The 13259-nt window shown below is 42.3% G+C and overlaps 1 protein-coding gene across 1 annotated transcript in view; it reads right to left on the bottom strand.

Moving 5' to 3' along the window:
* LOC126235393 (uncharacterized) overlaps window positions 1-13259 on the bottom strand; it is a 491959-nt gene that overhangs the window by 39952 nt on the left and 438748 nt on the right. The window contains exon 13 of the mRNA XM_049944114.1: window positions 7849-7992. Within this exon, the coding sequence (XP_049800071.1) occupies window positions 7849-7992 (144 nt within the window). The remainder of the gene's footprint in view (window positions 1-7848; window positions 7993-13259) is intronic.

Genomic DNA, 13259 nt, shown 5'->3' with positions numbered 1-13259 from the left:
AACCAAAGAAGGTAGTATGTTCGACGCTGGGGTCTGGAGCGAAGACGACTTTCTATCTTATCCTAAAGGTGTTCCACTGGGTTCAGGTCGGGACTCTGGGCAGGCCAGTCCATTTTGGAAATCTTGTTGTCCACAAACCATTGCCTCACAGATGCTGCTTTATGACAAGGTGCATTGTCATGCTGATACAGTCATCCTCTCAGGGCCACTCATTAATTACGTCACACGAATTTCATGATTTTTGGTACCCCCCCACCCCCCACCCCTTGTCACAGATGGTCACATTTGTGTGACGCACCCTCTCCCCTGGTGTGATGTAACCTATTATGTAGTTTTAAATTTAGAAATTATTAAATTAAAACAGCACTTTCCAAGATTATGTATTTCTACATAAAATCTGATTTTTTTCATAAAATCAAGTATAAATGAAACGTTTTAAAAAATTTACGAAACATAACAAATCAAATGGACGATACAAAATTTGACCCATTCCTTCATACTATTTATGATAGGCATAGCAGTCATTTCGTTCTCTATTAGGATAATGTTAGGAACATTCTATGTGTCCACATCACCTTCATCGCCATCGTTTATCAAACAAAGAACTTCCCTGGCACGTCTATCAGCAATTCTTTGAGGACGATCTTATTGATGGGAAAAAGCTCTTATTGGCTCTTATGCGATTGCGTGCGTTGGTTAGTGGCTATGTATGATGAAAAATATAGGCCACAGGTGCCACATGATCATTTAAATAAGTATGCCTCGACATTGAGACAATAGCCGTCGTACGGAACTTGCTTCAAAAGTGATGACGCTCAGGGCCCCAAAGGTAGCTGTAGTAACTGCGGAGCAAGTTCATCTTTCGTGTCATCATTTCCTAGCGGTGCATATCTGTCTCAAGGCTGTTTAATCAAAACAGGTAGTCGTGAAAACCCCTCTCCTAATAATAGACACAGGCTAGATCGTCGCATGCTGCAACACGCGACAACCTCGCATTTCACAATTTGTAAAAAAAATATTGTCATTCACGTACGCGATTTTCTTACCACGTAGCATCGTTTTTCAGTGTCCTAGCCTGTACGATGCCCAGTCAGATATGTATGTGTTGGCACAATGTATTCGAAAACCACAGGAAAATCGTCAGTGACCATTTGGCTCCGAATATTAGTCAGCACGATGCCTGCAACTCTGTATGGTAGTTACATTACTGGATCAAGATGTGAACCAAACTGTCATGTTTTAACACAACACTAGTACATTCGCGACTAAGAGGCGCCTTTCGTCGCTCTACTCAGTTAAATACACTTCTTCCTGGAGCATCTGTGGCAATGTAAATAGCACCCAAGTCATGTCACCGGAACCACCATCGCAATGAAAATGAACACAGGTTTTACAAAACCTTCTCGAGTTCTCATTAACTTTTCGAAATCTGGTAATTCAGAAAGTGTATGTACGTCTGTGGCATTAGTCTGCGTTAGGGGAAAAATCTTCTCCACTACGAATTGCTGCAGCGGAGATCCAGAATGTATCACAGCTTCAGGTTTACCATCACCATGCTTCTTTATTACAATATCTGCTTATACAGACGGAATAAGTTTATGTTTTTCAGTCACATCTACATCAATATCTACGTAATTACTCCGCTATTCACAATAAAGTGCCTGGCAGAGGGTTGAATGAACCACCTTCAAGCTGTCTCTCTACCGTTCCACTCTCGAAAGGCGCGCGGGAAGAACGAGCACATAGCTTTTTCTGTGCGTGTCCTGATTTCTCTTATTTTATCGTGATGATAATTTCTCCTTGTGTAGGTGGGTGCCATCAGAATGTTTTCGCAATCGGAGGAGAAAACTGGTGATTTCATGAGAAGATCCCTTCGCAACGAAAAACGCCTTTGTTTTAACGATTGCCACTCCAATTCACGTATCATGTCTGTGGCACTATCTCCCCTACTTCTCGATAATATAAAACGAGCTGCCCTTCTTTGTACTTTTTCGATGTCATCCGTCAGTCCGATCTGATGCGGATCCAACACCGCATAGCAATACTCCAGAATAGAGCGGACGAGCGTGGTGTAAGCTGTCTCTTTAGTAGATCTGCTGCACCTTCTGAGTGTTCTGCCAATGGGTCGCGGTCTTTGGTTTGCTCTACCCACAATATTATCTATCTGATCGTTCTAATTTAGGTTATTTGTAATTGTAATCCCTAAGTACTTAGCTGAATTTACAGCCTTCAGATTTGTGTGGCTTATCGCGTAATCGAAATTTAGCTGATTTCTTTTAGTACTCATGTGAATAACTTTACACTTTTCTTTGCTCAGGGTCAATTGCCACTTGTCGCAGCCTACATTGCAATTCGTTTGGTCATCTGATGATTTCACAAGACGGTAAATGCATCATCTGCAACAATCTAAGACGGCTAGAAAGAGATTTTCACTCTGCAGCGGAGTGTGCGCTAATATGAAACTTCCTGGCAGATTAACAGTTTTAATCTGCAAGGAAGTTTCAATCTAGGACAGCTACTGAGATCTTCTCCTATATTGTTAATATAGATCAGGAACAATAGAGGGCCTATAAAACTTCCTTGGGGAACGCCGGATATTACTTCTGTTTTACTCGATGACTTTCCGTCTATTACTACGAACTGTGATCTTTCTGACAGAAAATCACGAATCCAGTCGCACAACTGAGGCGATATTCCGGAGGCACGCAGTTTGGTTAGAAGCTTGTGAGGAACGGTGTCGAAAGCCTTCAGGAAATCTAAAAATATGGAATCAATTTGACAACCATTGTCGATAGCACTCATTAGTTCATGAGTATAAAGAGCTAGTTGTGTTTCGCAAGAACGATATTTTCTGAATCCGTGCTGACTATGTGCCACCACGAAATCATGATCTAGTTGTTTTACACGACAGTCAAGGAACATTAATAGAGGTGCTTGAGCATTTGCTGTTGTAATAGCTAATGGCGTATGTATTTTTTGATCCATAGATGAAAAGAATACTTGACCGGGGTCCAAAACTGAAGCTAAAGATTCACTGTTTCTTATAATAGCTGTACAGAATTTGCTGTCTTTATGCTTTACAGTCTGGTTTGTACAATTTAGTAGGAATAGTTACCACGTGTTTTTCTTTTTTCTTTCCTGCTGGGAAGGAGTCTTAAATATAACCATGGTCGACTGATAGTATAGCCTTATTTACAATGTTTTGCAGCAACTTATAATTTCAGTGCGACGTCGATCGTCAGCTGCACCACCAAAAACTGCAGTCTCCTTTGTGACTTTAAGTAAACTCGATTGACTTTCTTCTACTCCAGGCTGTTAAGTCGAAATTACTATTTTTTGTTTTGTTTTTCGGAATCACGACTTTTTTCTCTTGTTGGGATGCACTGATCTTTCTCTTCAGTATGTTTCTTTCTTGTTGAATGTTTTTCGTTTGTGCTGTCATTCTTTTTATTGCTTCATCTGTCGCCAAGCATCGCGTGCTAACAGAAAGCTAATGAACACAGATTCTAGTTCTACAACTTTATTCCTAGAAGTGTTCTGACTTGGCATTGATTTAGGTACTGTTTGAGGTAACTGTCTTCCACTTGGCTGCATACTAATATCTTCAGTGTCTTCTGGTATGTCATGTTTGGTTTCCTGCAATTAAAAGCTAAGCATGTAAAATGTTGAATATGCGCATTTCACACAGTATGTATTCTAAATCGTCCTGAAGAACCCAGCAACACTGTAATGAGAACTGCATTGACATCGACCTTCCGAGGTTACCTCCAACAGACAGAAAGAAAGATACGGTTCCCGATTTTGCTTTATAATAAGTAGTGAATAACAACTGAGCGTAACTGACTGGGTTGTTCTGTTTTCCAATTTTTAGCGGTGGAGAACGAAATGTTAAAATAATATAAAACTCAGACGTACTTTTACGCGCATGGGCTCTACTTGTTTCTTTGGTTTTGACGACGAAGAAATATTTGAAAAAAATCTGTAATTCTCGCTCTCTTTTTCATCAGTTTTATTTGAATTTTTTTATTTGCGAATTCTCACTGTTTTTCAAACGTCGCCGTAAGGCGTTAACTTTGTCTTGTATATTTTGTTTATTTTTATCAGCATAAGCTGCACGGTAGACTTCATATAGTTTGCGGTAAAGAATACCTAAATCAATTTTTTATTCTTTTTAAATTTGTTAGATAAACTGAAAATCGCAGAATAGTAGAACCAAGAAAAACTCGTCCATCACAGTGAGAGTCAAGTTTCGACTGCATGGTATAAACAATTCAACAAAGACGAAATCAGAGCGGTGGTGCTTCTGTTAAAGTCTCAAAGGTGGTACTGGCCTTGCGACTTACGTCAATGTGGTCGACGCGCGACACCGTAGGTACAGCGAGCGTGAACAACAATCACATCGCGTGGCCGCCACGTGTGATAAAGTTGTAAAAACAAATTTCACCTTAGTAAAGAATGATTATAGAACTGGTAATGTTCCAAAGCTTTTCGTTAGAGTTGAAGTTTAGAGTTGTAATATAGAACGAAACAGTACTTCATACATGTAAGGTCGTGAAGCTAATGACTCGTCCCTCGCCCCCCTTCCCCCCCCCCTCCTCTGTCACACGATGTCACACTTTGTTGACCCCCTCCCTCCTCCTTAACCTGTAACGTAATTTATGGCTGGCCCCCTCCGAACGCAGTACACAATGCTATAACATGCGTGCATATCCTTTCGCATTTAGCGCTTTCTTAAGCGCAATAAAGGAGCAACATTCTAACCACGAAAATATCCCTATGCCGTAACATTACTTCCAGTGCACTTCACTGTTGGCACTTCACGCGATGGCATGTGCTTGGGACTGCGACAGGGTATAACGTGATTATCACTCCAGATTACTCTTTTCCAGTCATCCACAATCCAACAGCATTGCTCTTTAGGCCACCACAAGCGTCACTTAGTCGCTACGCACAGTCGTTGTGCTAACTGGATCGCTGGTATCACTTTGGAACTCTCGAGTGATTCCTTCCGCTGATTTCATGCGACTTATTACAGTCACCCTCCACAATGCTCGAAGGTGTCCGTCGCCAGGCTCCATGAAATCTGAGATCTGCCTTTTCTTAGTTTAGCTGGGGTTGTCCCTTCTCGTTTCCAAGTCACAATCACATCGCTAACGATCAACTTGGGCAGCTTTAGAGGGTCTGAAACGTCTCTGATGGAACAGTTAGTCACTTGCCATCCAATGACTAGTCCACTTTCGAAGTGGACAGAGCCATTCCGCTGTTACTTTTTCTCTACTGAGAACGAAATTCTCCCCGACTCCTTTTACAGTTCCCGGTCCGCCTGTCATGACATCCAGTGGTCATTCCATGTTACATAGGGAATCTTGATTTTCCTGATCAGATAATGTATGTACATTATGACTTAGAGTGAAATTTATTTCTCTATTCTGAGGCTGAAGGTTTCAAAAGAATACAAAAAGCTTTCATTGCGCTATGAAAGCTGTCCTTTTACAGATGTGCTTTTCCAGGTATGTTACCGGTTACCGTAGCCACAATTTGAAGTCTCATTTCTGCAGTTATTAACTCGCTGCTATAAATTAACGCAGTGAGGTGCCACATAAGTTGTTTGATTAAGTGGTAGTAGATTCGTTTGCTCGTTTGCAACATATTCAGTTTGAGAAATGCTATGGGGAGCTTAATAAAGTTTTAAATGAGGTTTTAAAAATTCTTCACTTTCTGAAAATTGTCGTCATACTCGTACTTCCGTATTTTCGAAGAACTACAAATAAACTGACAGCTGATCCGCTGGATGTTTTTATCTGTATGGTAACTACAACGTGTATCAGAATTAACCACAAACTATTATTCATTCGAGCCACTTTGCCGTGACGTCACGAATACATAAAGAAAGAAATAATAATGTTACGCTGAGAACTCACGAACAGTCTCCAAGATCGGAAATCACTATTCAGGTCGTTCACTGATAATGAAAAAAGCAATCAAATGATGGAAAATGGCAAATGTGTCAATCTGGTTGTGAGATGAGGAACTATACTTCGCAAACGAAGAGTAAAAAAGTTACAAAGCCAAACTTGTGTGGGACAAGTTTGCCAGCGAAATCCGATAGTCTGATGCGTTGTTCACACTAAGTTACACACTGATTTATTATGTACGTAGTTTAAAATGTTGGTTAGCAGGTCCGTATCTGCTTGCAGCCCGCTTAATTGCACCACTGTACACTATTTTTCTGAGACGCACACTACCTACGGTGTCGGAAAAAATCCCACTTAATCCTGCACTTATCCCTCGTTTCGTAGCTCCTGCTCTGTTTGCACATCTGACTTCCAGTAAAAGGGGAATAAGATGAGAACATACTGTTTCGTAGCTAGCTCGTTCACCTGATCTTGCTCCTACTTAATTTGTTGTTGCTGAGCCACGTGAATCGTCATTGATACCTTTACAGTTCTCCCTCCCCTGTGACAGTTTGTATCGTCATTATGTAATTTCCCTGTACGTAATTAATGTTTTAGGTGATTCAAGCCTCAAAGATGTGTCTGTGGCCAGTGATGATGCCAAGTTGCAGTCTGACTGCTTGGCTGATTACGAGAATGAGGGTTTGAGATGCGGCTGCAACCCCGAAACTACTCTCAAAGAAATACAAATAAACAAAACAAAAATAGTAAAATGTACCTGTGGAACTACTATTTGCAGAAAAATGCATTATAGGTTGTGGACGGACACTTAAATCTCTCCTGAATTAACGGAGAAGATAATGCAAAACGTTATCATTTCATGTCATCGATAGCCCTCAGCTCTTGTACAAATCTTGAAACCTTCGGTATCGCTTCGTCAGGGCACAACCAGATCGTCAACTTTCAACCTAATCCAGAGCTCAGTTCAGTATGTCAAAAAATGGTTCAAATGGCTCTGAGCACTATGGAACTTAACGTCTGAGGTCATCAGTCCCCTAGAACTTAGAACTACTTAAACCTAACTAACCTAAGGACATCACACACATCCATGCCCGAGGCAGGATTCGAACCTGCGACCGTAGCGGTCGCGCGGTTCCAGACTGAAGCGCCTTGAACCGCTCGGCCACACCGACCGGCTTTCAGTATGTCAGTATGACAAAAATTCGCATTCACATTTGTTGGCTTCGTCAATTAACAACCAATCTTACTCTTTCAACCAACCTAACCTAGATCTACGCTACGTATCAGTCTGTCGTCACAACCTGCATTGCAAAAAATAATATAAACGTGAAAACAAATGTTGTTAGTGTTTTGCTCTCTTTCTGACTGCACACATGCGACGTCACGCGCCACATCATTGTGTCACGCATCAGAGCTTGCGATCAGTATCGGTAGGTTCCACAGAGGTAAATAAAGAACGGAGGTGGCATTACAGACTTATGCTGTTCATTGTTTTGAAGTCAGAGTGGGCGACATTTTAAGTAGTCCAAAACATAAACAGACTACTGTTTACGAGTGCTTCTTGTTCATTATTTCTGTCGTGTGCGAGTGATAATTGTTTCAAATACTAAAAATTATACAGATTATATGAATAACATCGGGAAGGCAATTTCGAACGTTTTTCTGTTCTTAAATGTTTATTTGCTCTAGAAATACAACACTGTCAGAGTGACGTCACTGGGAAGTGCCACCGCGGTGTACTATGGGGGTATGAATGCGGTGAACCTGATGTTTTGGCCAATTAAGATGGCGGACATCAGCTTCAAGTTTATGAGGTAATGCCACCGCCCCTCTATTTTTACCTCCATCGTAGGTTCATATATTCGCCATCTTTCAAGGCTTCAACTGTTTTTGGTTGTAATCTAAGAGAGTAAGTGGGAAGAGAGACACTGACCAGCTGCAGGACTTGCGTGGACAGGTTCCTGACGAACGCCAAAGGGTCCTCGAGGCCAGGGTCCTGCACCTGCAGCTGCTTCATGTTGCCCACCAGATGGCAGGCCAGCGCTGCCTGCTGCTCCGACCGTGCGGCGAACGAGTCCTGTATGACAAGAAGAACATCAAATGGGACCTCTGCCGCTGTGCGATAAAAGTCAAAGCTGTCTGCTACAGACATCTATCATACTATGGATAAGCACTTGTATGTGTCAAAGAACATATAGCCAGTCTTCCATCTGTTAGAGTAGATCCATCTGTCGTTAAGCACCGCAAAACATGTTTTAGCACGCTATTTAAACTTTGAGAAAACCAGCCAACAGTACTGTTTGACAGGAAGACCGGTTAGCAACGATCCTTTTGACTTGTAGCGCAAAGTTTTCCTCCTCCTGCCATGAACATGCTCTCCTTTACTGCTGGTTGGATCTGCCAAACAATTTAGTATACAGGGGGAAGAACAAATATCGCACTTGGCGGTCGGCATGCGATTCCTCATCCCAATTCAAGACAAAAGCGTATCTAGAAAAACCTAGTCCCGGCAGTAGCCTTAATAGTAATCCGATTTAAAAAAAACGAAGCTCTTGCAACGCTGTAACTGCGTGCAGTATGGCCATGAACAGGCAGCATGAACGCAGCACTCTGCCGGAGCTGTACCGTTAGCCCAGTGAGACGACGCAACGCCGTGGGGAACGGAGATGCAGCTTTGGCGATGTTTGAGTCGCTCTCACGCAGAAATTTTTTTCCAGTTAAAGCATCAAACTGCATCCAAACCACAATGCGAAACCAAATAACAATGCGGTACCTTGTCTATTTCTTACTGTTATTGTTACCTTTATTTAAACATTAATAAACACGGTGGTCCATTGATCGTGACCGGGCCAAATATGTCACGAAATAAGCGTCAAACGAAAAAACTACAAAGAACGAAACTTGTCTAGCTTGAAGGGGGAAACCAGAAGGCGATATTGTTGGCCCGCTAGATGGTGCTGCCATAGGTCAAACGGATATCAACTGCGTTTTTTTAAATAGGAATCCCCATTTTTTATTACATGTTCTTGTAGTACGTAAAGAAATATGAATGTTTTAGTTGTACCACTTTTTTCGCTTTGTGATAGATGGCGCTATAATAGTCAAAAACATATGGCTCACAATTTTAGACGAACAGTTGGTAACAGGTGGGTTTTTAAATTAAAATACAGAACGTAGGTACGTTTGAACATTTTATTTTGGTTGTTCCAATGTGATACACGTACCTTTGTGAACTTATCATTTCTGAGAACGCATGCTGTTACAGCGTGATTACCTGTAAATACCACATTAGTGCAATAAACGCTCAAAATGATGTCCGTCAAATTCAATGCATTTGGCAATACGTGTAACGACATTCCTCTCAACAGCATGTAGTTCGCCTTCCGTAATGTTCCCACATGCATTGACAATGCGCTGACACATGTTGTCAGGCGTTGTCGGTGGATCACGATAGCAAATATCCTTCAACTTTCCCCACATAAAGAAATCCGGGAACGTCAGATCCGGTGAACGTGCGGGCCATGGTATAGTGCTTCTACGACCGATCCACCTGTCATGAAATATGCTATCCGATACCGCTTCAACCGCACACGAGCTATGTGCCAGACATCCATCATGTTAGAAGTACATTGCCATTCTGTCATGCAGTGACACATCTAGTAGTAACATCGGTAGAACATTGCGTAGGAAATCAGCATACATTGTACCATTTAGATTGACATCTATAAAATGGGGGCCAATTATCCTTCCTCCCATAATGCCGCACCATACATTAACCCGCCAGGGTCGCTGATGTTCCACTTGTAGCAGCCATCGTGGATTTTCCATTGCCCAGTAGTGCATATTATGCCGGTTTACGTTACCGCTGTTGGTGAATGACGCTTCGTCGCTAAATAGAAGGCGTGCAAAAAATGTGTCATCGTCCCGTAATTTCTCTTGTGCCCAGTGGCAGAATTGTACACGACGTTCAAAGTCGTCGCCATGCAATTCCTGGTGCATAGAAACATGGTACGGGTGCAATCGATGCTGATGTAGCATTCTCAACACCGACGTTTTTGAGATTCCCGATTCTCTCGCAGTTTGTCTGCTACTGATGTGCGGATTAGCCGCGACAGCAGCTAAAACACCTACTTAGGCATCATCATTTGTTGCAGGTCGTTGTTGACGTTTCACATGTGGCTGAACACTTCCTGTTTCCTTAAATAACGTAACTATCCGGCGAAAAAAGTGGTCCAGCTAAATCATTCATATTTCTTTACGTACTACACGAATATGTAATAAAAATGGAGGTTCCTATTTAAAAAAACGCAGTTGATATCCGTTTGACCTATGGCAGCACCATCTAGCGGGCCAACCATAGCGCCATCTGGTTTCCCCCTTCAAGCTAGGCGATTTTTGTTCTTTGTAGTTTTTTCGTTTGACGCTTATTTCGTGAGATATTTGGCCCGGTCACTATCAATGGACCACCCTGTATAACATGAGCTTCTTTCACATTAAACGACCATTTTGTTTCGTCCTTGACACAAATAAAGTCAATAGAAAATAATAGTGGATACAGTAACATTGCCTGTACCCAATGAGGTACAAAAAACACATTATGCTACGCACAGTAATTCCATTCTGTACACACGACGGTCAGGTTTATCTTCACAGTGCCGGCATGTACAAATGCGAGCAACGTTCAGTTTGGAGAAGGTGCTCAAAGCGACCATCTTGCGTTTGCAGTCAGTTCGCCACTCGCTGCGTCAACCATTGCCGAAGCGGCGTGCACGAGATCTATTAGGTCGTGAACATCCATGGGTGGAGTACTATAAGCTTGTTTCTTTAAGAGTTCCCACAAGTAATAATCTAGCGGATTAAGCTCCGGGGAACGACCAACCATTTCCCTCCAAACGCGTCTTTTAAATACGAGGTGCGGCTAGAAAAAAACCGGACTGATGCTGGAAAAAACATTTATTTACAATTATTTACAATTTCATGTTATCTCCTTCAATGTACTCTCCTCCTCGGTCTCTACACCGCTCCATACGAATTTTCCACTGTTCATAGCAATGCTGCAGATCATTTTCGGTAAGTCCATACATTACTTCCGTCGCTTTTTCTTTTACTGCTTCAACAGTCTCAAATCTAGTTCCTTTCAAAGCTGACTTGACTTTAGGGAAAAGAAAAAAGTCACAGGGGGCCAAATCAGGTGAGTAGGGTGGATGATCTAAGATGGGAATGTTGTGTTTTGCCAAAAACGTCTTCACTGACAACGCACTGTGAGCTGGGGCATTGTCTTGGTGAAGGATCCATGACTTTTTTCTCCACAAATCGTTCCGTTTTCTCCGTACTCGCTCACGTAGGGTAGCCATGACGCTAATGTAGTAATGCTGATTCACTGTTTGTCCCTCTGGTACCCAATCAATATGCACAATCCCTTTGATGTCAAAAAAAAACAATCATCATTGCCTTGAATTTCGATTTTGACATTCGTGCTTTTTTTTGTCGTGGAGAACCAGGAGTTTTCCAATGCATCGGTTGGCGTTTAGTTTCGGGATCGTAAGTAAAAAACCACGATTCATCGCAAGTAATAACATTTTGTAAGAAGGTGGGATCACTTTCAATGTTTTCCAGGATGTCAGAACAAATCATTCTTCGGCGTTCCTTCTGTTCAATTGTGAGACACTTTGGAACCATTTTTGAACACACTTTGTTCATGTTGAAACTTTCATGAAGAATCTGCCTAACACTTTCTTTGTCAACTCCTGTTAACTCATACACTGCTCTGATTGTTAAACGGCGATCTTGTCGAACAAGTTTACCGATTTTTTCAATGTTTGCATCAGTTTTTGCTGACAATGGTCTGCCAGTGCGAGTGTCATCACTGGTGTCTTCGCGGCCATCTTTAAATCGTTTAAACCACTCAAACACTTGTGTTCGCGATAAACAATCATCGCCGTACACTTGTTGTAACATTACAAACGTTTCACTTGCAGATTTTCCTAGTTTGAAACAAAATTTGATGTTAACACGCTGTTCTTTCTGTACACTCAACATTTTCCGACGCACAGACAAAACGTCAACTACTTAAAACAGACGCCACGGGCAGACTGAGTGCAGGAGGCAGATAAAACTAGAACAGTAGGCGGAGCGAGAGTCACGTGACAGGCCACGCGACTTTCAGCCTCATTGCATTCGTTTTATTGTTTCACCAGTACTAGTCCGGTTTTTTTCTAGCCACACCTCGTAATTGCCGCGCGGTTAGAGGCGCCATGTCATTGACTGTCGGAGGTTCGAGTCCTCCCTCGGGCATGAGTATGTGTGTTGTTCTTAGCATAAGTTAGTTGAAGAAGTGTGTAAGCCTAGGGACCGATGACCTCTGCAGTTTGGTCCCTTAAGAACTGACACACATTTGAATTTTTTTTAAAAAATAATTACGTACATTTATTCCAAAGTGTGGCCGTGTACCATCATGCTGAAACCATAGCTGCCGCACCAAGTGGAACAATTTCTAATGCGTCAGGCAAAGTATTAGAAAGAAGCGTACAATACCGGGAGCATTCAACTTGCCCAGCAATAGGCAAGGTCCCAGAAGCACTCCCCCCACGATTCCAGCCCACAGGTTTATGCCAAAGCGTTTCTGAAAGCCACGTTCACTGGTGACATGTGGGTTATGTTCCGACCAGTAATGGTTGTTGTGGAGGTTGAAAATAACTTCACGAGTGGAGCTAGATTCTTCAGTCCATATTAAGTTAGTTACAAAACGCTCGTTATCTTCCACCTGATGCGAAAGCCATTCACAAAACTGTACTCGTCGAATGTGGTCTTCCGGTCGCTGGTGTTGAGTCAATATATAATGATATAGAAGCGGCTCTTTATTGTGCCAACACGTCAGCAACCAGTCTTTGAGATATCTGCAACTGCCTTGCCATATCACGGGTACTTCCCCGAGGTGACTGTGAAGAGTTTCAAGACTCGCATCTTCTCTTTGTGGAGTATGACCTTGGACGACCTCTGTCCATTACTTGTGGACGAAGAGTACTGGTTTCCCGAAGGCGTTGCTCCAAGTGTAGAAAAACATTCTTATCGGGATGGCACCTTTCAGGATACCGTTTAGCAAACGCGCAAGCAGCAGCTTGGTTATCGGAAGCACTCAGCACCAAAACCATATCCATGTATTTTTTGTGTACTCAACCGGGAGGCCGCCTTACATGAGCTTTACAGGGCCAGTTACGGTTGCGCTCTGCGCGGTTAGTAGGCACATGTATGCAATTTAACCGATCCCACTATCATGTAATAGGCTATTGTCACGTGACAAAATGATGTGCTGCTTATAAACGGCGAGAACTAGGGAACCGATCT

This window comes from Schistocerca nitens, chromosome 2, assembly GCF_023898315.1.
Source record: "Schistocerca nitens isolate TAMUIC-IGC-003100 chromosome 2, iqSchNite1.1, whole genome shotgun sequence".
NCBI lineage: Eukaryota > Metazoa > Arthropoda > Insecta > Orthoptera > Acrididae > Schistocerca > Schistocerca nitens.
The sequence above is the reverse complement of the archived record's forward strand: the minus strand, read 5'-3'. Positions and strand labels throughout refer to the sequence as shown.